Raw genomic sequence first — 27,951 nt, 5'->3', positions numbered from 1 at the left:
TTTATAACACAGAGTACTTTAAATTGCATGTTTTTGCTGCTTTAGTATAAAACCCTGCCTTACAAAGCAATACAAGCTGGCACATGGAGACAGCAGACAGTGGGAAGCAAGACAAATGCTGTCCATGTTGAGCAGTTATTGCAATAAAACTGATAGGCATTAGCTACTTAGCTCTGTAATCCTTGATTATTATTATTTATTTATTTTACCTTTGTTGCTAAATGCCATTTCCAACAGCAACAGTGCAACTAGGTCCATTGACATTATAGACAGCCTGTGTTATCAGGGTTAATGGTTAAAAGGGTTAAGTGCAGTAAATGCTAGGATTAAATCAGGAATAATGGAAACGAAAGGGCCGCTGCACCTTTAAATTGAAATAAATACGCTGCTTTAGACTGATCCTGTGTGTGTTCAAATTTAAATACCAAATTCAATGGCTGGAGGGGTTCAGAAATCAAATCTTAGCATCATGTGATGTTGAGTTTCTCAGTCTGCTTAGCTGGGTTTTAATGTTCAACCTACAGTATGCAGGAGCTACTGAAGCATGAATCCAGAGGAGAGGGTTGTGGGGGTCACAGTAGCTGCACATTCTCCAAGGAGAACGCTCAAGGTTTTTTTTTTCCTTCTTTTTCTTCATAGGTCACTGAATGCAAAATACCCAGGGCGACAGCGTCTTGTAAAATTTCAGATAAACAGACTGCAGTGGCAGGAATGATGGCTTTTATTGTCCTCATGAAAATAGTCTAGGTGTCACTTTTTAACACACCTACTGTATGATTTAAAGCTGTATTTGCTTTATACCTGGCCTACAATAAAGACCATTTAAATGGGGGAGTTTAGGGGTTTTACAGATTATATCAAATTACTGGGTATTTGTTTGTTCAGTCTCAATGGCATTCTTAGCAAAAGGGCTAAGCTTCAATTATATTATAATAGTAACAAACATTAAAGTTTGAGACAGATTAAAAGAAATGTAAACTGAAATATTTTATTTTGGTATTCTTATCGGCCTATGAAGTGTGTCCTTCTGGTTTTCATTCCAACTGAGCTCTCAATTGCTTTAGACCCTCAATTGAACTAATAATTTGCTTAATTAGACATTTTTACTTGTTTTCAGCTCGTTGCAGATTTCAAGTTAGCTGTTCATTTTATAAGTAACTTGAACTCTGCAACTTTTTAGGAGCTGAAAACCATTAAAAAGGTCTAATTAAGCAAATTATCAGTTTAGTTAAGGGTCTAGTTAAGTAATTGAGAGCTCAGTTGGAATGAAAACCAGAAGACACAGGGGGAGGGTTGGGAACCACTGCCTTATGTGGTTGTTATTTATGTACATGACTAGTTGATTACTACAAAATATGCCGTACATATTTGAATATAGTTAAAATAAATAGTGAGTTAATATTTGTATTTATCCTATAGAAGGTCACATGTGCCTTGAAATGATGATACAGCTACATTGGACATTGCCTCACACTTACTGACATAACTGACATGGGGTTGACCAGTCAATCTTCATTTATTTTAAATAAACAGGTAAAGTAATTTACCTGAGGTGTTTTATAATAAGACAGTTTGGGTATACAAGAAAATGAATCCTGAAAGGACCCTTTAAAAAACATGATAGAAAAATGTGACCTTTTGCATGTCCTGGTAAACAGGTGTGGTGCAACATTGGGTCTTTGTTCCTGTCTTGCTTAGAGCATTAGATATTATATTATAAGGACTGGATGCACTCTTTGTAGCCATTGCACAAATGATTCCATTGTGAATCTTCCTGCAAGAATACTGTACCATACTTCAGCTGTGTGTAGAAACAAAGCAAAGGCTTACAGGATTTGTAGGTTTTTACAAATATACTTTAGCTGAAAATGTAGATGCTAAAGAATCAAGTTGTCCCTACCTGAGTGCCGTATTTCACTGCTGTGAACCTCTTCTGAAACAACAGGGGACAACAATTAGAATTTGATATTAATATATTCTACTTTAAATTTCTTAATTGAAACACACTAATTTCTTTGCAAATCTGAGGCATCTAAATCTCATGTGAACTCCTTTGGTAGAACAATATTAACCGAGTCCCCTAATTTGTTTTCTATATTCTCCTGTGAAATTAACAAGACATTTTGATGAGAAATTATGATTGAATGGAATTATGAAAAATAGAGTGACTCTTCATATAAAGAAATCTAATTTGTCGGGATTTGTGTTGCTAATAGGTTTTGCAATTTGCCTGAAGCTAGAGGATTTCAGTCAGCCTTTCTTTCATTTTGGTTGTTTATGACTATATGTGTCTGCATTAGTCATACACTCAACAGAGAAGCTTCCACATGAATGCAATTCTAAACAACTGCTGTTGTCATTGCTGTCATGGCAACAGGTCTGAATAAAGTTCAACATCTGTGTCTGGAATTGGTATCCTAATTATTGAAACTTACCTGACAGGGAGTCTTCAGTTCTTTGTAACCCTGAGAGTGATTTCCACAGTTTCAGAAAGAGCTCGCAAGGTAAACACAAGCAGTGCTGGGGACCAGAATGTCTTTTAAATTGGACTAAACTAAATCAAAATACAGATACTGTTTTCCTAATGAAAACATGACCAGAGACTTACTGCTGCTTTCACACATCCTAATCGCGGACTAACTAGGTAACATTTGAATGTAAAAACAAGTAATACATTGCTGTTTTCCATTACCTTGGCATGTAAGGTCTCTAGTTTTAATGGCCATGGGTATTTTGATCTAATACATCAGAAATAAGTGTAAGTCAGGAAACGTGGATATTGGATCACCCTTCTTTTTATCTGCATCCAATAAGAGACTTGACTAAATACTTCCATTCCTAGTATACAGTTGGTTAACCTTTAAGATATAAAATTGACCAGCTGGTGATAGATGAATCATCCACTTAATAAATACATCATATCAGTCTGATCAGACCTGAAGTTGATTGGGCTTAGGACCTTGTCCTGTGCAATACACTGCCCACTCTATGACAAAAGAGGCATACTGTTCTTCTGTGCTGTCTAAATGCATGGTTCGATAATGCAGGGTTCTATCCGGCAGAGCCTGAACATTCTATATTGATTTCAGGTCTGTCAAATCACATTGCTTGCAACAGTGTCTGGATTGTGAGAGACAGCACTCTAAAGTGTATTGTTACAGAAACTCTTATAGCCATATCCATTAACAACCGTTGAGTGTTAATCCTTGCATGTTTGCTTTCTGAGTGTTTGTTTCTGAATATGGCTGTTAGAATTTAGGACTTGTAATATCATGCACGTTACAGTACATGCTAATTTGGTACTTACTTTATTTAGTGTATATGCAGAAATTACATGCTCAACATTAGTAGTGGTGACAGAGAATCTTTTCCTGAGGTTTAACATAAGCAGATGCACCTGGGGGAATCTGACAAATGCATGATATATATGTCCAGTCATCTATCTTTCTGCTGTCTGTTTAACCTTACACTGGCTTTCTGTGTGTGTGAGTGTGCTGGAAATGATAGGATCATACTGTTGCTGTGCTTGGCTGGCTTGGTCTGATGGGAATAACAAGCGACAGAGTACTGAGGGGCCTTGGGGAAACAAGATAATTAAATCTTAAATTGGGGTGTATTGGACATCACTAAAAGGATACATTAAGCAGCTGAAGTTTAAAAGTAAATTAGTGCATGTAATTGGCCAATTGGCATTAATGCATATTCACATATTAGGTATGTTGGCTGCTGCTCTGTATTTTAATGTTGGTTTAAATAAATGTGTTACTTGTTCTTTAATTAAAACTCTTTACTTATCCAGTACACAATAGGAGTAACCTTAAAAATCAGGTTAGTGGAGAACAGCCAGAATTTAATACCCGAAAGGATAGGACCAATGTAGCCAATTCCGCCATAAATTAGCTGCATGTTTCTACAGGGGTTACCAGGACCATTACACTGTATTTGCTTCATCAAGGTGCACAGTGTGTACAGGGTTTTTTTAATGTTAAATGCTGCTTATAGATAAAACAGAGGTTTTTAAAATTTCAGTTTTCCCTAAACCACTAACATGATCATGTGAAATGATAGTGTTGCTATACTAAAGGTTGCAATTGTACAAACTGGGAATTAACCATATTTAGCTAATTCACATTTACAGTAAGCCATGTTGACTACATTCAGATAGCACAATAACAAGGGTTATTGTGTTTACCTGTAAGTTCTTGAGATAAATAGTTGATTGTTTTTCATTTGTGGTTGATGTCATAGTTTTCATCAAGGATAAGTGTGTTGACAGTAGTTCCCTTTCTTGTTGCTAGTTATAAAGTATTTATTGTATTCTGCATAGTTAATACTTTGAAATAAATTTCACAGGGTGACATTTCAATAGTGTGCAACCATAAGGTATCTGGTTCCTTACTGCTCCCAAGAGTATTCACCGCACCCTTTTAAGCTTTCAAATACTTTCTGAAATTGGACCTGGAAAAAAAAATTAAGAAAAAATGAAATATAGCCAAGGGTTATAAAATCAAGCCCTAATGTCTGTGGAGTGTTTTGGGAATAACATGCTGTATTTCCAAGCTATTTTCTAACCACTCATAATATATGTTCATATATACAGCACAGTACTTGTTTTAATGAAATTGAATGAAAATTCCAACTGACAAGTTTTCCATTCTTTATGTAACTGATTTATTAGTTTCAATGTCCGTTTAGCAAATATGTTCACACCGCCTCAGTCCCAAAATTATAAGTGTAAAAAAAAATAATTAGCACAAATAGGAGTGTACTAGTTTACAGCAAATAGACAGGACACGAGAAAGGATGGATTTTGATTTCACTGTGTAGTATTGTACCTGACCTTGAGTGAGAAAGTGTAGGATGTGCAGACATTACATTATCCTTTTCTGTATTCTTGGTTAGGCATAATGTGCTCATGACCTAAATAGTTTGAGTGAGTGTGTATTTGTGTAATTAATTGGGGGTGGGGGGGGGGGCAGTCATTAGCAATTACCTTGTATTTCTTATAATTGCCAATTATGTTTCAACAGTATGCCATGATGGAAACGCTGTTGTGGTTTTCCATTATCATGTTATTTGTTGGTGTCTAGGCTAAATTATATTAGGATTGTCTGCGGAAAGAACACTATATCCCTGCTTGATGCTTTTAGTGTCTGCTGTAAATGACTGCATTAGTTATACCAATTATGCTCACAGACAATCATACAGTCATGTAATACAACTTCTAAATTTCACGCTTCAAATGAGTACCACTTGTTAGCATCTCATCATACCTGTAACTGGCCAGAGACAAAAAGAAGAATACAGTTCTTGGTATATGGGAATTCTGTTTTAATCTTCAAAATTACATGTTTCTTAGGTCCACCGCACACAGCCCGACTCAAGCCGTCCCGACTCATCTCATCTGAGTATGCACAGATTCTGCAACCAAAAGAAGCACTTAGCCTATTAATTTAGCTATTGACCATTTACACTGTGCAAACGTTTCAGGCAGTGTTTGACTTTTTGTATAGTTTGTCTACTACACTTTAGCCTGTGGTAAATAAAATCCAACCTGTTGATTTTTATTTGACTTTGGCATTTTTTCCTCAGCGTGTGGATCTAGGGGCTTGTGATTTGTGACCTATTGGAGATTGACGCACCGGTTACTTCTGTTTTAGCGCAGTAAGAAAATATAGGCTGCCAGTAGATTGATAATAAAAAGGTAAATTGATCATTTACCTTTGATTAATAAACGCCTAAAAAAACAATTCAAATGTGCACATATCTGGTATTTTTGAATTTGGGACACTCAGAGCAATTCAAGACTAATGTATTTTACCTGTGGAACTAAAGCTGTCAATATTCCGCCATCTTGTGACAAGTTATATGACAAGCTACGTTACTTAAACCTGTTTCACCATTGGTTGACACCCTTATGACTAATCGGTCTCAGTCAGTCTTGGTTGGCAACCGCCACACACAGACAGACTGATCACATCTGAACGAAACTGCATCTGAAAAAGATTCAACATGTTCAAATAAGGACACAGACTTCCTCCCCCTTTTAAAGACACTTAACACATCTAAAAAATGATACTTGCTGTATCTCTAAATGGGAATCAGATCACTTGCAATTCACCAAAATGGAGATGAAGTCACACTAAAGTGGGCTATAAAGGGTGAATGCACCATATAAATTAATTTTTTGTTCTACATTTAACTCCACCAACAAATTCAGAAATCTCACTAGAAATAAAATTATAAACATACAGGTTTGTAATGGTATTAACTGCCAAAGTGGTCATAAACTTCCAGGAAGGGATTGATTTCTCAAGGAATATTATTCCTTGAAATGGCTGTTAACTAAGACCTCCCATCCTCTTTTACTCTGGACTCCAAGCCCCATTATCTTGACACCTTACAAATGAATAGCCAGTGTGTACAAAGAAAGCCATTAGTCTGAACCAAAAGATAATTCCTTCAACAGAGGTGGAATGATTTCTTCATTACAAAACATGCCTAAATTTGCAGGCAATGTAGTTCTTTATAAATGTCTTCTTCGCTTCCTCGTTCTCGCTCTCTGTCACTTACCCACTTGAGCAGCAAAGCAAAATGCAATATATGTACAGTTACACTGCTCTCTCATTATAACACAGTTGAAAAGAGACATAGTTATAAGGCTGTTATTCATGTGTCCTGCCGTGAAATCCAAGGGAGTAGCTTCATAGATAAACTAAGAACCATGGTTAAAAAATGGTTCTGCACTATAGGGTTGCACACAACAAGGAGGAATTGTATGTGTCTGCTTTGAAAAAATGTTGTATACATGACTTTTTGGTTGCAGCTTTCAATTTCTATTGGAACTACTGTACAAGGGAAATAGAAAGGGCTTTCATGCTTTACATTTGGGTAGAATTTGTAAATGACATTAATGAATGCATTTGGGTACATGTTTTGTTTGTACATGTATATTTACAAACCAGTTACCATGTAACAACTGTTTAAAGAGTAAGTAGTGGGGTTCTGAAAAAAATACCGTTATATGTCCCTGCGTGTTGCTACAACTGTTTAAATAATGTACCTGTCATTTCTTTTCATTGTTACCATCCTGACAACTTTTAACACTTGTAACTTAAGTCTGTTTCAAAGCACTTTTCAAAATGTCCGCTCTAGTGCACTGGGGTTTGCGATCTGTCCTCTAAATCACTGTAAAAAAAAAAACACATAACAAGTGCTCTGGCTTTTATTTTCCATACCACATCATGGATCATGTGTTACCTGTTTGACAATGTGGGCAATAATCCTTACACTATCAGTGCACTAGAGCGGACATTTTGAAAAGAGCTTCGAAACAGACTTTAAAGTTAAAAGTGTTAAATGTTGTCAGAATGTTAATAATGAAAAGAAAAATTACAGGTACATTATTTAAACAGTTGTAGCAACATGTGGGGATGTGTAACGCTATATTTTTCGGAACCCCGCTCCTTTTTGACTGACATCTACTGACAGATGTTTCCCATTGTCAGAACAAGTTTTGTGTGTCGTGCCTTAGATATATGGGCTATAAGTACAGATATTATTAAAAATAACTTTAGTCTCAGCAGTTCTCCTGAGAAGGTCTGAAGAAGGTCATTAGTTTAGAACTGCGTATTGTTGAACAAATCATGAAAGACTGAGCCTTGTAACCTCTTTCATGTCTTCCCCATTTGCAGACATGCAGTATTCTTCACCTTTCTGAATTAAAAATAGAGTTTCTTGATGAGGAACCTGCCTAGCTAATAGAGGGCAGAGATTCTATTTTTTCACTTAAAGACAAGCTGGATTCTGGCAGTGACAGACAAAAGTACTGAAACAGACAAGCTATTAATTTGTTTGTACAAAATATTTTATATTAAGAAGGAGCTGTGTCATCTATGGATGTGACTGTTCCTTTTTAAGGATTCATGTTATATTGATGTTTTTTTTTTTTTTGCTTAAATGGGAACTTTCTTCATTATAATCCTTTCAGTTTTAACTGATGGCAGCATGCTTCACTGGATGCTTCGCTGGACACCATTGGATGCTTCGCTGGATACCACTGCTTTGCTTTTAAACATACACTTGTTAGAGAAGAGTCAGAGCTGCTATTTTTATATCTGTCATCAAACCCAGTCAGCCAAAATATGTGAAACAGCATCAGAAAACTAAATGATGAATAGTTGCACAAGCAGGCCACGAACAGCTATTTGCTGGAACAGTACATTCACAAGTACATTTGGTTATAATACCTGGTTTGTACTGTATGTAAAGGTTATTTCATTCAACTGTTACCTGTTTGGTGTGGAAATTCCTGTGTTGTGTGGCTAATTGTGTATACTAAATCAAGGAGATTTCAGTCACCTATGATCATATAACTTTACAATCATATCATACTGTATAAGAAAACTTCCCCTCAACACACACACCAACACATATTATGTAAACTATTGTTTTGTATGTGCTGTCAAACTTGTCATATTTGTTACATCTGTGTAGTATGCACATTACCTTTGCAATCACATGTCTGTTCTTACAGAAAATCTCCTAAATGTCAGGTAGAATGAGGATGAACTGTGACTATTTGTTAATGGATCTGTGCTGACACTAACACAAGGGTGAAAATATAAAATGTGGCCTTTCAAAGCTTCTGTTCCTGTACCTCAGTGTGATTTTTCATTGAAGCAGAAAGCAATTGCTAACCAGCACATGCTCATTATCTGACTTTGACACAGCACTGAGCTTGTTACATTCCTCTTAATAAAGAAGCTAGCTGATCAAATTGATTCTTCAACTCTAACAAAATTGGCTTGAACTGCCAGCATAGTATTTTAAATTCACTGGATGAACTTAGAGTTCAATCACAGCAAGTCTGCTGTAAACATTAACAAAAGTAACCTATAGTTGTATGTTATATTTAACAAATACATATTCATTATTTTACTGTACGTGTATACCTGTACACATGATTATATATTTTGTTTCATGCTCGATTATTATGTGTATTAATAATTCCAAAACACACATATTAGGATACTAAACAGGATACATGAAATATCATCAAAATTAAAATGATATAAAGTATACCATTAAGGTTGTTTCCAAATCGAGTCGATCTCTCTGGTGGAGAACTATATTATACACAATGCAAAAGTAAATGCAGCTTTTAAACTACACAACATCTGAACACTATCAGAGTTTATCATAACCCAGTAATTAGTTTGCAAAAAAAGAGATTATCCAGAGGATTTTATGTGGTGGCCAAAAAATAAATAAAAAAAATTGTTCTTAGAGTGCAGCTTTACACTCATGAGCTGTGATCAGCATATCAATTTGAAATGGCCCTTCCTTCCACAGACTGTAGCTCTCAATAATGAACATAATTACAATTTTTGGCTGAAACCTTGTTTATATGTGAACCTGGACTGTAACCCATAGATACAAATGGTTGATTTAGTAATGCTTTACACTTGGGGGTGGGGGGTGGGGGGTGGGGGGGGTAATTCAATGCCAAACTAATTAAAACACCCCAGCTCCTGGTATAAAATGAGGCTTAAAATGAGATTATGAATTCCCTGTTCCAATTGGCATTTAATCAGACAATGGATATTTTCAATACGCTTCAAGATAGATTTTCCGTGCTTAGTAAATTAGTAGAGGGATTTGAAAGATCAGAGCACCTATTGGTTGGTTCTTTGTTTTTGTTGAGGGATTCGTAAGACCTCAGGGTACAATCATTGTAATTTTGATTGATTTGAGGAGCAACTCCAGGTGGATCATGTTTATGAAACTGGTAGCACACATGGAAATATGTGAATGACCTGAAACCAAATGGGAGGATTGTAAAATACCCCTTTTGTCTACAGCATTGAAAAAAAGACAACTACTTTTTTGAGACCTATCCATTGAAAATGGGTTTGTGGTAAGAATAATGCATGAATGTGGGTGCTCATTCATCCCGCTCATCCCTCAGTGTTTCAAATGTATTGGCCAGTTGTAATGTTTTACACTATATTGGTGGGAAAGACTTTTAAAATATAGGCCAGAGTCCAGAACTTTATACTTGATTTTTGGGTCTACTATGTGTTTTACCATAGAGGAGATGAAAAACTAAGATGAGTCAGCGGCAAAGTATTCCATTGTGCCATTTGAGTCCCTGTTTGGTTCAGCTTTTATTCTAGCTTTCAGGGGCTAATTATATAAAAGATAGTGGGGGCTTTTAAAGGAATTACTGGTATCAAATAAGCTGTCATCCGTTGCCCTCTGGAGAGGTGTGATTTAGGCAAGCCACATTGCTCGCTTTCTTTTCATCTGATGATTACAGGCTTCCCACTACTCCAATTTTATTCTGTTGTTAACTGCACAACCCCTATAATTATGGTAGCAAAAGTGATTTTGATCTCCTACTGTACTCTGACTCAGAAGAATGGGTATTGGGTAATTTATATAATATAAAGTGTATTATACAAATAAAAGATTAAAAAGGGTCTTTGTTGAAATGCAACCAAATTGATTCAGTCATAAGGAACACCAGCACCAAACAAATCTCTTCAGTATGCAGTATATACTGCTTTATGTCTTTTGGACTGACAGTTGCTTTTGGCCATTTTAGATTTTTACATCATTTTAAAGTTATTATCTAATTGTTGTGAAGTCTGATATTTATTAGAAATTCAATCTACAGGAAACAAATAACAAGAAATGGTGTTACAGACGTGCTCAAATTTGTTGGTACCCCTCCACAAAAAACGAAGAATGCACAATTTTCTCTGAAATAACTTGAAACTGACAAAAGTAATTGGCATCCACCATTGTTTATTCCATATTTAATAGAAATCAGACTTTGCTTTTGATTTTTTATTCAACATAATATTGTAAATAATAAAACAAATAAAAATGGCATGGACAAAAATGATGGGACCGCTAACCTAATATTTTGTTGCACAACCTTTAGAGGTAATCACTGCAATCAAACGTTTTCTGTAGCTCTCAATGAGACTTCTGCACCTGTTAACAGGTAGTTTGGCCCACTCTTCCTGAGCAAACTGCTCCAGCTGTCTCAGGTTTGATGGGTGCCTTCTCCAGACTGCAAGTTTCAGCTCTTTCCATAGATGTTCGATAGGATTCAGATCAGGACTCATAGAAGGCCACTTCAGAATAGTCCAATGTTTTGTTCTTATCCATTCTTGGGTGCTTTTAGCTGTGTGTTTTGGGTCATTATCCTGTTGGAGGACCCATGACCTGCGACTGAGACAGAGCTTTCTGACACTGGGCAGTATGTTTCGCTCCAGAATGCCTTGATAGTCTTGAGTTTTCATTGTGCCCTACACAGATTCAAGGCACCCTGTGCCAGGCGCAGCAAAGCAGCCCCAAAACATAACCGAGCCTCCTCCATGTTTCACTGTAGGTATGGTGTTCTTTTCTTTGAAAGCTTCATTTTTTCGTCTGTGAACATAGAGCTGATGTGACTTGCCAAAAAGCTCCAGTTTTGACTCATCTGTCCAAAGGACATTCTCCCAGAAGGATTGTGGCTTGTCAATATGCATTTTAGCAAATTCCAGTCTGGCTTTTTTATGTTTTTCTTTCAAAAGTGGAGTCCTCCTGGGTCTTCTTCCATGGAGCCCACTTTCGCTCAAAAAGCGACGGATGGTGCGATCAGAAACTGACGTACCTTCACCTTGGAGTTCAGCTTGTATCTCTTTGGCAGTTATCCTTGGTTCTTTTTCTACCATTCACACTATCATTCTGTTCAATCTGGGGTCAATTTTCCTCTTGCGGCCACGCCCAGGGAGGCTGGCTACAGTTCCATGGACCTTAAACTTCTTAATAATATTTGCAACTGTTGTCACAGGAACATCAAGCTGCTTGGAGATGGTCTTGTAGCCTTTACCTTTACCATGCTTGTCTTATTTTCTTTCTGATCTCCTCAGACAACTCTCTCCTTTGCTTTCTCTGGTCCATGTTCAGTGTGGTGCACGCAATGATACCAAACAGCACAGTGACTACTTTTCTCCATTTAAATAGGCTGAATGATTGACTACAAGATTGGAGACATGTGTGATACTAATTAAAGAAACTAATTAGTTTGAAATATCATTATAATCCAATTATTTATTATCTTTTCTAAGGGGTACCAACAAATGTGTCCAGGCCATTTTAGAATATCTTTGTAGAATAAGCAATAATTCATCTCTTTTCACAGCTTCCTTGCTTTATTCTATGACTTACCAAAGGTATGCAAGTATACATGATAAAATAGCTTTTAATTTCATCACATTTCAGGAGGAATGAAGCATTATTTCAATGAGCTGTAAGGGTACCAACAAATTTGAGCACGTCTGTAGGTAGCCATTTGACATGAGTGTAAAGTAGGCCTTATAGATATTGATGTTAGGGGGTGGACTAAACAGGGGAAATGATTGATAGTCAACTTCCCTGACAGGATTCACATTCATGTTCTAACCATTGATCGTCTGCTGGAACAGCCAATTAGAGATTTAATGGTTAGCTACGCGGGCCCCCTTAAGGTAACATTTATCTAGACATAGATCTGACAGGGGTTAAAAAAAATCGTGCTAGCCATAGACTTCTCCGTCTTTATCAGAAGGAATTAGGTTGAACTTTGTCTCTCTGTGTGTATACTGGGCGGCAGTTTGTTACTGCAGATTATTTGTTTCCACTGTTTCAGTTTTATTAGGCTTCCAGTTCAGCTTGATCAATTCAGTTATAGTTGATTAATTGGATTCCAGAGTGTTTACTGGACATGGCTTTAGAAAGCATGAATTGATCTGTTCTGGTCTATGCAAACAGTGTATTTGCATACTAATCTCATGGGAAATGAAAAATAATACCCAACAGCTGCCGAATGGCAGAATCTAGAAACTTCTTTATGAAGTGCTAAGTGTTATTTTTAGACAGCTTGTTTTAAAAATACTAGCAGATTTTGCACGCTGATTAGTCTTATATATATTTCTGGGCCTTAGCATAAAGTAAAAACCTGATATTTGAGGTAGCTGCCTTTACTCTTCTTTAACATTTTAATGTAATGTACTCCCTTGTGGATTAATACAGTCTTCTTATTTTTGTTTTACCTTCTGACAAGACCAAGATAATATTACTATATAGATTAAAAAACAAAACAAAACAAAAAAACTTAAGAATGCCATTTATTTAGGCCATTGATGCTCATCTGGTTCCTAATAGCAAATTGATCCTAAATCTCTGTGCTTTTAGGATTTTAAAAACAAAGTAAGTTAAAGGTAGTGGGGTAGAACATTCCAAACTCTCTCAACCAATTATGTGTATAACCCCTCCCCCTAAAGAAGCACTCTCCTAAATGTTTCCTGGTTGTAACCAGCACTTTCTGCCAGTTGTTTTAAAAATGTGTTAAATAAATTATTTCTGTGTAATGTATTAACAATTTAGATGTTTGAGTAATGAACATGCATCAAAGTACTCTATGATGATAACCAATATACTAACCAAATATTCTGTTTGAAATTGTAATTGTCTGGATGCAGACCTACACTGGGTGTAATGAAAACTATTTACAAAATTAACTTGAACTACCATGGCTTACGTTGTCATAAATCTATAACAAAAAAAAAAGAGCCAAAATGTGTGAAGTAGATTTTAAACAGCTTTCAGATGAGATAGAGGGATACATAGATCAAAGACCAAAACATTTCCCTGTACTTAGAATGTTTTCCTTGATGAGCCCTTACAAATGCAAATAAGGAAAAGGACACGTAGCAGCCCAAAAGGTGACATTTCATTTAAATACTGACTGATACACATGAGAATTAAAAACTGCCATGATGTAACCTGGTCAGATCAGAGTCTACCTTGACAGGTAACTTCATCTGAAAGGTCTGAGTCGTGTTCAGCAGCTGGTCAAGATAAAAGAGAATGTGAGAGTGAGCATTCAAGCGTTCTGTTCGTCGACTCTTAAAAGATCAAAGATGTCTCCCCAGCAAGCTCAAATGTTTAATTTTAAATGTGAATTATTGTCTACTGTAGATTCGACCCACACAATGATAAAAATAGCACACGTAAATTGGTTAATTCAGTCAGTCACAGAATCACACTTGCTTATTGCATGATGGGAGTGCTTGGTTCGCTTTTCCCATTCACATGCTAAACTGACCCACATAGGATATGTTTGCATGAAATTATTTTATTTGATAAATCTATGCGCTTAGACAAAAAAAAAGTGACAACCCCAATGGAAACAGACTGAATTGACCTTGTGTATTTTAGAAACGTTATGCAAATCGAGGTACTGTATCTTGACCCATATATAATTAATGGAAACAGGTATATTCTCATGGAAAGCAAGCACCTCACCCAGCTAACCTGCTCATCATGCTCTGATTTCTAGTTTGTGTGCCATGTAACCACGACTCCACTCCACAACAACTGTTTTATGCCATATGTAATATTTGTTTATAATATTAATAAAAGAACAGAGCTTTTTTTAATGTAGCTCATATATCCAGTCATGATTTCTTACTTTTTTTGCTTTTGAATTGTTCATTCCAACTCCATTAAATAAAACAACACAATACATAAAACAAAACAAATATTAATTACTCATACTCAGGAAACTAATAATAAGATGCTGAAGGAGGGGAAATATGTAACGAGCTCTATGGCTTGAAATTGATTTTAATGGAAACCTGTTTTTCCTTATTATGCTAATCACTTTTGCCGGATTTTTAGATACGCATAACTGCTAAATCACTTTGAGGTTTTAATGGAAACAGTTTCATAAGTGCAGCTCATGATCTTAACAAAAGTAGGGAATGCATGGGAACAGTCCTCCTTGCTAATGCCGATAAGTACAAGACGGGTGGCAAACTGGCACTACTGTATAGCGAGGGTGGCAAAATAACAAGGGTTGTTAAACCCCAGTGAGTACAGAAAACACACAGTTTCAGCACAACAAAGACAATAGTGTGCTTTGTACAGAAAGCAACAAACACAAGGGTAGCAGAATAACAGGTGCAAATAAGTTACACATATTGTTTCACATAGATGCAAACGGTGGATGGAATCCAAAGGTAACGCTGTAGTGAGGATTTTGCAGTGTAAAAAGATGTCACTTCTTCATGCTTCTGTCTTAAAACGTTTTTTACCTTGAAGTATTATCAGTTTTTACATGAATCTAGGAGTTATTCTGCAGCTGTTTAGGTTTCATCTTGCCCCAAATTAGATTAGATACTGTACATTTCATAGAGTTTCTGATTCTCCTATCTTGTCTCATTAATCTTCAATGTTTTTTTTTATTATTTTTTATTAGGATTAGCTTAGATTCCATTAGGAAACCCATTTTAAATATGTCTTGTGTCTCTTTCAATATTCATGAATGGCTTCAAGTCTTTATAGCGATTCGTCACTCTAAACTTTTAATTATGTTATACACTGGGCATTGGAAGCGTGTTTGTTAGTGTTGGAAGCCAGGTTGCAATAGGGGCGGCTCCGGACGGTGGCATAAAGGGCATCTGAATAGAAGCTGTTGGCAGTTGCGGGTAGAAGCGCAGAAGTCTTGAGCGGAGGCATGGAGGTTGTGGAGGCAGCAGGGGTCGAGGATGGAGGCACGGAAGTTATATTGAAAGGCACTGTAGACATAGGCAGAGGCATGGAAATCACGTGCTGAGGCACAGAGGACATGGATTGAAGCACGGAAATATTAATTTGACTGGAGGATTCAACGGCAGAAATTCTGTTTGTTAAAGTTGAAATTGTTGAAATGCTGAAAAAAAGAATTCATATATAGCATCTGTGTTGGCAGGAGTAAGGACTGCAAGGTGATTAAGGTCAATTGTAGGAGCTGCAGGTGTGGTGAGCTGGGCGTTAGGAATGGAGTGAAGTACTGCTGATTGAATGGCGCTCGCTTCCATTGAAACTGGTGGAGAAAGCAACTGCTGTTGGATGATGCGTGTTTGAATGTTTTCACTGATTGATTGTGCAGGGCTCAATTCGGCTGATTGTCGTTCCTGTTGATGGCTCAAGGCTGAGCAGCCAGGAATTTACAAAGTGAATTGAATAATACTTTCCTGCTTGAACCACTGGGAATTGGGACCTTATTTGCATGAAGGAATTTTGGTAATCTCGGAGTCGGACAATTTTTATAAAGAAGGGGTTTCTTTCCTTTAGCATTTTGCATTTTTTAAATGTGTTCGCTTTTTTGTGATTTTTTAAATTATTATTATTATTATTATTTGTTTATTTAGCAGACGTCTTTATCCAAGGCGACTTACAGAGACTAGGGTGTGTGAACTATGCATCAGCTGCAGAGTCACTTACAACATCTCGCCCGAAAGACGGAGCACAAGGAGGTTAAGTGACTTGCTCAGGGTCACACAGTGAGCTGGGATTTGAACCGGGGACCTCCTGGTACAAGCCCTTTTCTTTAACCACCGGACGGGTCTCTTCACTTGTGGTCGGCTGGAGAACGACGGGAGAATCCTGTGATAGCATGTCATCTTCGTAGTCTAACTCCAAGTTTAATTCAGACATTTTTTTTAAATTGAGAACGCAGTTTTAGGATTGCATTTGGATTGCGACAGCAATGCCCAGGTAAGTTTTGTGATTTATATATCATACGAGGAAGTGATCTAATGAGACAATTATTCAATAATCCTAAATGGGAGAACAATCATTCAATAATCCCTCACCCAAAATTTCAGCCTAATCTTCTTAATTGTTTCTTGGATATTTTATGAGAATGGAATTCTTAGGTGTCTAATAATGTTTAAAATCAATAAACATTCTTATAAAAGCTACAATATACTGCATATTACAGATATGTAGTATGTTATATATGCCTTAATAATTCAAGGCCTACCACTATATAACAGTACATAATATAATAAGTGGAATTGTGATATTAAAATCAGTATTCCATTGACTTTTCATCAGAAAATGTGCATGCAGTACTGAATTCAACTGACTTGATTCCCAGCCCTTAGTCATGCTCAATTTGACTGTGAATGGAAACAAAGCACAGTTATCAGAATGGCTTTTTAATATTGTAGTCGATTTACAGTAACATACCAGGGAGCGTGTCTTTAAGAAATGTACAAGCTGAACATGGAAACAAATCTTTACAAAACATATATTTTCACTGTGAAAATGTGTTTCTAAAGTACTGTACTATATATATATGTTTTAATTATCTGTGCTGATCATCGATTGGTACCCTGTTAACCACTAGAGACATCTCATTAGTATTGATAACCATTAATTAGGTTTGTTGTTTTTAGATTTCTTGTATCAGTCTCTTGGTAATTGCTACCATACAGAGACCACACAAAAAGACCCAATGTTCCTGTCATGTTTTTTGTCATTTAATTTAGCTTTCTTCAATTGTTGTCAGATACTATTTAGTGTGCAGTGTTGCAGGAAGGAAATCCAGTTTGAATTCATTAGCACTGTCAATTAAATTGCATAATAATAGGAATACAGAACAGCCCCTTCTTTTTTAGTGCTTTAGCCGTGTCCAGTAGAAGATATTGAAAAAATTGCTTTGCAAACCATACTAAAAGCTAATTAAATAGTTGTAGTGTTTTATATGAAAAAAACAAAAAAAAATGTAGACTGGTAAGATTAACTATTTTTTCTCTTTTTTTATTGACTTTTTAAATAATATTTACGTATTTAAATTGATAAATGTAATTTAGTTGTGTCTTCCTGAGCTATAGAAAAGCTTGCAGATTACATTCATAACGTCTTTCTCCTGCAGACAGTAGAATCCACAGAGTGCCAAGATGCTTCAAGTTGGGGGCAGCTAGCTGAAATTAACTGGACTGGTTTCTGATGAATAATGTAACCTCTGAAATAGCTTTGTGCTGCAGCTAAACAGCCAGAAAATATGTCTGGACATTCAAGAATGCAATTTATTAGTAGTAGTCATATTAAATTATGGAGTCTCATGGTTGGTTTCAGACCCTGATTAGCACTAATCCTGGACTACCCAAGTTTTGCTAATCGGACCTGAAAGATCATAACTTTAGTATAGCAACTATATAGGCTATTGTAAATGGTTCCATTCAAAGCTCAATAATTTGATTTTAGTTGGGTGTAAAAGACTGTAAATGTATTGGTTTACTGCATGTGTAGTTTATTTTCCCCTTGTGGTTACTGCATAATTCACCTACTATAGCACATGATCCCAAATAGACATTTAAAGCATTTTACTTTCTGGCTGAATTTACTGTGGTCCAGGATTAATGCATTCCTGGTTGCTGAGATGATATTAAAAGAAATGCCTAATCCAGTGCTGTATGAATGTGTTCATTGTGGAATAGAAGGGTTTTTATCATTTCAGAGATAGTAAATGGCCTAGAGGCTCTTCCAATAAATATATACACAGAGACCCCATTCAAACTTGCAATTTAAGTGTCTCAGGGCTGCTTTTTCTCATATCCGAACGCCCCAAGAAAGAAAAGGCAGCCCAGGGCCGGCCTAGATTTAGGCCGCCATTTCGATGTGGCCCAGGGCCTGCAATCTGAGACCTTTAAATATGTATGAATGCAAAGCAGACTTAAGCTTTTCATATCACATTACCAATTTGATTATCTATAATAACATGGAAAAACAGGGATTTTCCATGATGTCAGAGATTGTTTTGTTTTACATTTGGGGAGGGGCAAAAAACATGCAAGTCTTTTTTTGTTTGTTTGGTAATAACCAAATCAATACATATATAAACATTAACACAGGCAACTTTGCTTTAAATTTACGTAAACATTCCTGTCTAATAAAACTGCTTCCGGTATTCAAGTTCAGTGTTGAATGAGTCTTCAGTTTACTTCAGTCAGTATCCAGAGCTGTTCAAAGATGCCGAAAACAATAACAATCACCCCTAAAGATCGGATCAACGAGTTTGGCAAGGACGAATTTCACGTCGATGGTAATGTGCTGTTTTGTACTTCATGCAGCAAGGCTGCAGATTATACTCATAGGCAGAACACATGGGAAGCGCTAAACATACATTGGATTAAATGAAACTTAAACAAACACCAAACTTGGGATTCTTTTCTGCACACAACGCCAGCGTCTCACGACAATCTGGCTGGAGAATGCTGCAGCTCTATTTTACAATAGCCATCCGGATGATGAAGACTCGGAGTTGAAGTAACATGATTTTTTTTTTTCTTACAACAAGGAACTATTTGTAATATTTGAAATAGAAAAAAGGTTGTTTGTTTTATTGATTAATGCCACTGGTAAGCTTGTAACCTGTTTAGAATTTGAAAGTGTAATACATTGTATTTTCACTGTAATATGTCAATGTCTGTTATAGTGATTGTTATTGTCAATGTTATTCTACTGCCGATAGAGCAGTAGTTTATTATGTGTCTTGCATGTTGTTGAGCAAAGTGTATTTGATATATCTGACGGTGCATTGCTGTATTTAGGGCGCTTCCTTTAATGAAGTTGCCGTAACTACATGTGGAACAAGGGTTTTGTTATAGCCATATGTTTGTTAATCTTCCAAGAGAAGGGGTAATGCTGATGTTCAGTCTTGTAATGGTTAGGGACTAGAGAATAATAATGACAATGATAATAACAATAGAATAGTTAACGATCGTATTTATAAACAAAGACGCCCATGTAGGTTAAAAACAAATACGTAACTGAGAAGAAACATGTGTAATGTAAATTATATGAATGTTTATTGTAAATGGAATGAATGTTAAATAATTTATTTTTGTTTAAAATGATTCCAGGTGTAACCGGTTATTGAATAATAATTAATTATTATTTAATGCCATGTCTTTCCTTAAGAGGGAGCAGTAGTATTAGGTGGTCAGTCGTGGCTTGTCTTGTGAATGTCAGTCCTTGTATGTACAACCTGTTAGTTATTTGCAATCTGAGTGAAGCATCCATTACGAAAATAAATACTTGTACCTGTGAACACTAGCAAGTTGCTGTTTCCTGCGTTCTAAATACCTCCGTGTTCTTGAAAGAATAATGCGATTGTGGGTAAGCTCGGACCGTCACCCTTTTGCACACCATAACATTAAGTCAAAATAGTCAATAATGTATGTTTATTTTTAATATATATACCATAAAATTGCTGCAGTGCTGCATTGAAAAAATCTGCTATAAATCAAGTATTACTGTATATCCTAGTAGCTCCATAGCTTCCATTCTGAGTGCAGGCTAGTGTTCCATTAAAAAAAAAAAGCAATTCACCACATTTTATGCCTGCTTTTCAGTCACATATGTGAACGCGTAAAGGTGGCTTAAACCGCAAATGAACGGGGTTGCAGACCTAAATATGCGGCAGCCCTGGGCCAGCACAGTAGAGTGAACGGGGTCAGACAGCGTGTGAGCAGGAGGAGATGTAGCAGAATGTTATATTGATTACAATTTCAGTAGAAAATTTAATTCACAGGATTGTCAAGGCTTTTTGAGTCCTGTGTCATAAAGGCTGTATCTCCACGGAATTATCAAGGGAAGATAGATGTCATCGTCTCTGTAGTGATGAATATAATTTTCTTCACACAATGTCATATTAGTAATAACAACAGATTGATACCGGATAAAAGATAGAGGAGGTCCAAGGCCTGTCTTTGCAATGCCTATACATGCCAAATGAAGGGATCCAAGAAGCTTTGTTGGGTAGTGATGTTATGTAGCATAAAACCTACCTAACACTATATCTCAAGCATAATCACTTTGAAAACGGTCACAACATGCACTTAATTCCTGAAATTAAAAATGACAATGGTTCAAGTTCATTTCTGTGACTAATGGTAATATATGTTATGTTGTTAAGATTTTATGTTTTTATATGAATGTTGTGTGAGGATTATGCACATCGGTATAGAGTGTTATTGACCCTTTCTGAAGGTGTAATGCTGTTCAATCCCCAATTAAAAATGAATACATCATTGATAATATTTTCATTTGTAAAAACTGTTACATTTAAATGATGATGAGTCCTAATTTACATTTTTCGCTACGTTTCACATTTTAGTATGCAACATTTCTCACTTTTGACACTGTATGTACTGTCCTTGTTGCTTCTAATTTTCTTTTGAATTACACTCTCAAGGTGATACAATGTGAGGTAATTCTCGAGACCTAGCTTTTTATTTTTACCATAGAGCTTACAGTTATTAATTCATTAATTAATAAGTGTCTTAAGTGCTTATCAATAGGCTTTTCTTTCAGGTGTTTGAAAGTAAAATATGATTGAGTTCTACAATTGGAAACTTTTCTGCATAACAAACACTTTCAAAAATATGTAATGGTTCTTCCCAAGTAGAAACCCACCAATATATTACAGAGAACTGGTTGTTATATAAATAATGATATCCACTGATGGGAGTTCATTATAGTGCACCTCACAAGCTAGACTGAAACACACATATCACACCAGCATAAACACCTGCAACTTGCATGTTACACCAGGATTAAACCTTAAACTGTAGTCAAGCTCTGAATTTTGACCCATAACATTTTATTTAACCTTTGTTTAGCAAACAGAGATTTGTTAAGTGGCTAGATTGTAATGTGCATTTGTGTGCTGGTTTATGAAGTTCACAATTTAAATAAATAATGCTACGGCAAATTTTTCAGGAGTAAATAATTTTGTGACCCCAAGGATTCTTAGCTTAGTGCTATTGGGTAAATACTGTACAGTAAAGCACCAGTATCCTAAAACAAATGCATTTACCCTGTATATATATATATTATATATTATCTAATGTTACAAACTGTATACTGCTGACTTGGTATGCAATTAAATTCCTTATTTTCTTTTACAGCCACTATAGTGTTAAACGAACTGAACTGGACTGCAGCATTGGAAGATGTTTTTAAGAAGAACCGTGATGAAGATCCCACGTTGCTGTGGCAGGTGTTCGGCAGTGCAACTGGTTTGGCACGATATTACCCAGGTATGTACAGAACTGTAATGGGTGTCTGATACTTTAGGAAGCCACAATGGTCATACTTTTTTTTTTTTAAGGGCCATCAAACATGAGAACCCTGATTTGAGATTATTATTATTATTATTTTTTCTCTTTAGTAAAACAGTTTTTTTTACAGATGTGGACTCATCCCAGTAAAGATGTAATTATACTCAATTGCTAAACACTCTCACCAGTAAACAGTAAATCACAATAGTGACCTAAAACTGGACAAAGCACCAGACCAACCGTGTAACCTAAACAGAATAAATTATTAAGGAATTGTGATTCCAAAAGTGACCACTACAGGCAATTATCATGACACCAAATTTAATTGTATTAAAGTAGAGCTTGTTTAGCATACTATCTTATGTCTGTTAACAATGTCTAATTATAAACAAGAGAACGACTGCTATATTGTAGTCATGTGACAGTTTAGGTTTCTGCATGATAGAGAGAGAGTACAGTTTGACACACTGCCTTTTTATTGGGAGACAGTGATATTTCATGATTCTCTCAGTCAAAAACGTTGTGTGGCCACATATGTTTTTAGCAGTACCTACCATTACAAATAAATATCCATTTTACTTTATTTTATCCATGTGGTCAAGCCATTCTGTCAGTGATCCCTATGTATTATTCTCACATAAACACCCCACTCTCCATCCAGTATCTTTGCTGAAGCTAATTAAGTAAAAAGAAATTAGATTTTCAAAACATTAATTTCCTACAATTTATGAACCCTCAATTGGTTACAATGGACATGCTGAGCTTTTAGTTTTCACATGTATATGTGCTGTATTTTGTTAATCATTTATGAACGTGGCAAATCACATCCTAAATTATTCAATTAAGAAGCAATTAAGCAGTTAAATGATTGCCATGTGACATGTATTACATTTTTATAAATTACTTTCCTATTTTGTTGCTAATTAATACTTAAGAGTGGTTGAGCTAATGTAAGGTTGCATCCATGATGTGAGCGATGCGAGCAAAGTTGCTGAATGTCAATCCATACCAGACACGACTTGAAAACGATCCAAAAGACTGGAAATAAATACAAGACCCCGCCCATGCATTCCTATTGGACACACTAGAGATGGGCTGTCCCATTACAAAACAGGTCTTGTTTTGATGAAAGGTTACCACCCTGACCTCCGGCAAATCTGTTGTAAAATAAAGGTTGGACCTGTAAAATCTATAGATCAGAGTTATTGAACATCCCTATATATCCAACAGTTTTATTGTTATCATTATTATTAATTGTACAGTTGTAGTTGTAGTATTTTTTTCTTTTTTTTTCATGGTGCCAGTAGTCCAGTTCATCTGCAGCTGTCAGAAGACAGCTGGGCAATATAGTTGAACTGATATGTTCTACAAAATTATTTTATTGTTACACATTTATATATACAACTTACTGCAATCTCAATTGCGTTTCTTTACAAATTCTTTCTTTGATCCTTTTTCTTTATTAACTATTAAGTATTTTAAAGTGCAACATTATTATTATTATTATTATTATTATTATTATTATTATTATTATTATTATTATTATTATTATTATTACATTGTTGTTGTTGTTGTCACGCACTACATAATCACCATCTTCATTATTATTATTATTATTATTATTATTATTATTATTCGTGTTATTATCGGCAGGTGACCACTTGCCTTGTATTATTATTTACTTTTATTTAGTTTTTCCTTTTAAAACAGTCCAGTGAACTTGACAGAAAATGCTTTATAAATATGGCTCATAATCTTCAAAACTATGTATGAGCTTGGTATGTGTCACATAGAATACAAACGTGTTGCTGGCTTTATTTTACAACGTATAGAATAGTATGAACTCGATAATATTTTTGTTTGTTTGGTGAATCTCCACAAAACTTCACTTTATGCGTATGTAAAGACCTTGGACCACGGATTTGTGCTACAGAACAATTTAGTGAACAAAATGTTATTTATCATGAAAACAAACAAACCAACCAAAAAAAAGCCATAGCTTAAAATTAGTTCAAATTATGTGAATGCGGGGGTCCTTTTTTGTGTCATTTTTAAAAGCCATCAAAAGTGCACATTTTTCATTTAAATGCTGGATATGTAGACTGCATGTATGGTCCGGTTTATTAATAAAATCAGAAAGAAAATGCTGCTAAATGCACCACCTGCAAGCCACCCAGGCATTGTCTTTCTTCTGGATGTCTTTGTAGTCGTTCAGTTTGCAGTCCTATAATAATGGATACTGCTGCACCTCATAAATTAACTTTTCGTTGTCTATGATTAACTTGTTTTGAGGCGTGACTTGTTTTGAGGCATGTGTTAACCTTGCTTCTTATTGGTCAGTTTCATTCCAGTCGTGTGACGAAAAAAAAAATAGATACAGCGACGCAAAATTTCTCAAAACGACGTTGCTCGCTTCTGGTGTGGATACTCCCATTTGACTGCAGTGACTTCTAAATGATTCGCTCACGTCCATTGTGGATACGGCTTAACTGAGAATCATTAACTGTCTACCATTGCCTAATTGTATCTTAATGTTTAAAACGTAACATCTGTTTTCAGAGCTTTGAGTGTCAGCATGCTGTTTTGAATCCTTAAATTAAACACAGACATCAAGTGAAATTGCTGCCTGTCAATTTGAACTCTAAGCAGGTTGTTCATTATTCCACTGTAATTAATTATAGCCATGCCAAAATATCAATATTAACTTTAAAATGTGCCAATAGAGGTTTTGTTTTAGTTTTTTGGAAGATTAATACTTACGGTGGTTCATTTCCTGATCTCAATTATAGTGGTTTAATTAACTTTCTTCAGTGATGGTATAACAGAGGTATTCCAGTGCTCAGTTCATCCTAACGTTATGCATGTATCAGCTATCAAAACATGTGTCGGTACTTGGCAGTGGGGTTTAAAATGGCGTATTGCTTATTACAGTATCTGGAACAGGAAATGTTGACAGGAATGTGATGAGTTCTGACAGACAAACTGGAAGTAGGCTGGGTCTCTGCATGTAAGAGGCACAGCAAGGCAGATAGCCTCAAAAGAAGTTTAGGAAATAAAAATACAAATAAATTAAAACAGCATAGTTTCTGAATCTGTTTGGTTCATTTAGCTGGCACTGTGACTTTAAAGATTCAACTGTCCGTGGTACAGTAACATACTTACGGTGATGCAGTTATAGCAGCATGTATAGTACTGTACACTGTAATAATTTTCTTTAAGGGGTGGTACAGCAGACAGTGAAACTAAAGCTCTCCTTTGAGACTGCATGTCTGGCAAAGCCTTGTTAGAGTCTTAGTATCAGATCCATCTCCAGACTCAACATTGTTTGAGTTGCGTCATACTTCCTAATCCATTATGCATGATATATCTCATTATATTGATGCTGTATACCAGGGGTCTCCAACCCTGGTCCTGGAGGGCCTGTGCCCCTCTTGGTTTTTGTTCTAACTGTACACTAAATTAATTAATTGGACCAATTAAACTCCTAATAAGCACTTAATTGGTCTAAATAAGTAATTTAGGTTACAGTTGGAACAAAAACCAGGAGAGAGACTAGCCCTACAGGACCATGGTTGGAGACCTCTGCTATACAAACATCATGATGCTCCAAAAACATTCTCTATAGTGCTACCAACCTAAGTTACTGGTAAAGAATAGAATCATAATGAGATGAAGAAGTATGGTATGACAGGGTGTTGAAATATCACAATGGCTGTAGGTGATATTGTGAAATCTTTCAATGGATGGAGCGTGTGATTGACTAGTCAGAGAACAGCATTTCTGCCTGCTGTTTTATAATTTAAGATAACATACAATTCCTTATAAAGCAGCAGAATTTGCTGATTTGAGGTTAGAGTTATGCTGTGCCTGTGGGGGGGGTGATGCAAACAAAGCAAAAGTTAAAATTACTTGTTTTAGAATACATGTAAGTAGGAGTGGATACGTGAGGATAGATGATAAAAACCAAGAGGTTTTAGAGACTTAAGCAGCCCCTGGATCATCATTAAAAAACTTGATCTTGTGACTCCAGCAGACTTTGTTATTAACCTACATTCAAGCTTCCGTAATATATTGTGATCTTCATACTAAACCTTGAAATACAGCTTTGAGTACGGTATGTGAATAAGAGAAAGAACACAAGGTTTATAAAGTGTCTTTAATCTCTCAGTGAAACAAAAGCCAATGCTAGTATGTACACCTACAATTCCAGAAGGAAAATACACATGTAAGCAAAATACACTGTGTGAAAATTCTTGGAGCTAAATCTAACTTAATATGTGATCTGACTATTTATCTCATCAGTCCCTGGTAAAAGGTCATGGGTGCCATCTCCAGACGCATCCGTCTTATACTGGTGCTGTACACACCCCTTTGGCTTACTAATCTATATGCAGGATATTTCTGTGTGCCTTTCGAAATTGTCAGGCAGTTATGAAGCAAATCTATTACAATATAAAGTTTAGTTGTTTATTTTAGATCTTCAACCTTTAATGTTTTGTATGTTATTATTTGTAGTTTATTGTATTGTGTTCCTATTACTGTTGTCAAAACACTCTTTTAAAGTCTACATGGTCAAAGCCACAGTTCTTCATTCATTTTTTTCAGTACATGCTATAGTATGTAGGGCTGTATCTGAAGCCACCATAAAAACAGTTTGAGAAACCATGCTGAACATATAGGGGTGCATTTCTATTTCATTTGGATGATCATGCACATTTTTAACAATCCACATGAGCAATGCATTTCATCTTCTTTTAAACTGTTTTACTCTTGAGGGGATACAACATATTTCATGTTCTTACTTGTTTAAAAATACCATTATGTTCCCCAATCAAACTGGACTTCATTTATGTATTTGTTTTAGCCTCTCCATGGATGGATTCTTCAAAAACACCGAATAAGATTGACCTGTATGATGTTCGCCGGCGGCCATGGTGAGTGATAAAAAGTGTACTTTGGAAGGGGAAGCTGAATTTGTGAAATCACTGCCAAATATATTGCATTTAGAACAGGCTCAGTTTATACCAGCTTTAAAAAGCATTCTAAAAATAATGAAGGGTCAGATTTCGATGTGACCTAGTTAGTGATACTGCTGCACAATTAAAGATATTGCAAGTCATTAGCCATAAAGGTTGGTAGTACAAAATATCTTTAGAAATTTATATTCATAAACAAAATGCATGCTTTGCACTTAGGATATATAAGCTTACCCTGAAGCTTTTTTTATAATTAGTTGTACAATATCTTTGTAGTTGACATTATCGACATTATTTAGTTTTAAAATATAAAGGGACAGTATTGTCAAGGCCTTTAATCAAGGGAGAACGAGAGAGACAAAGAACTATTGGTTTATATAAAAAAAAAAAAGTACCGAAAATCCAAACAGCAAATATATTATTTATGTAATTGCAGGTACATTCAGGGAGCTGCCTCACCTAAAGACATGCTGATTCTGGTGGATGTGTGAGTATTTTTACGATTTGTGCACCTTAATTAAAATAAGGACATGATTGTGTGTGTGTGCGCGCGCGTGTGTGTGTGTGTGTGTATCTATGTATGTAACAGTCTACACTAAAACAGACAGAGTCTCTTGCATGCCCTCTATGGGTTGCAGTTTGATTTAGCCCAGGAGTAAGAGGCTGGTAGAATGCAAAAATCCAGTGGACACAGGGCATCTTGTTTATCAAGACCCCACCTAGCAACTGAATCCATCAATGCAATATTTACATCTGCTGTTAGTTCTTGTCTGAGATCTGACTGTCATTTCCAGGCAATCGATTTGACAGTCCCCACCTCAGTAACCCTTTCTGCTTCAGTGACTGAATGTCTCAATTAAGACTAAGTGACCCTATTCCATTTATAATGGCTTTAGTGGCCGACCACCATCTTTCTTGTGCTTACTCGGCCACAGCTGACAGATATACCTTGCGTTTTCACACTGTAGCATTTATAAGTTTTAAAAAAGAAAAAGAAAACCTCTGACTGATGCCTATGTACCTTGGAAATTTGACTTATA

At 35.9% G+C, this 27,951-nt stretch overlaps 1 protein-coding gene across 13 annotated transcripts in view; it reads left to right on the top strand.

Annotated features, from left to right (window-relative positions):
* The window catches only part of LOC117419874 (voltage-dependent calcium channel subunit alpha-2/delta-1-like), a 154,289-nt gene that overhangs the window by 67,348 nt on the left and 58,990 nt on the right, over positions 1 to 27,951 (top strand). For all 13 annotated transcript variants that reach the window (XM_058985858.1, XM_058985860.1, XM_034033191.3 and 10 more), the window contains 3 exons: positions 21,783 to 21,914; positions 26,800 to 26,869; positions 27,348 to 27,398. In XM_058985858.1, the coding sequence (XP_058841841.1) occupies positions 21,783 to 21,914; positions 26,800 to 26,869; positions 27,348 to 27,398 (253 nt within the window). The remainder of the gene's footprint in view (positions 1 to 21,782; positions 21,915 to 26,799; positions 26,870 to 27,347; positions 27,399 to 27,951) is intronic.

This window comes from Acipenser ruthenus, chromosome 14 (assembly GCF_902713425.1).
Source record: "Acipenser ruthenus chromosome 14, fAciRut3.2 maternal haplotype, whole genome shotgun sequence".
NCBI lineage: Eukaryota > Metazoa > Chordata > Actinopteri > Acipenseriformes > Acipenseridae > Acipenser > Acipenser ruthenus.
Note: the sequence above shows the minus strand (reverse complement) of the source record. Positions and strands in the feature narration are given on the sequence as shown.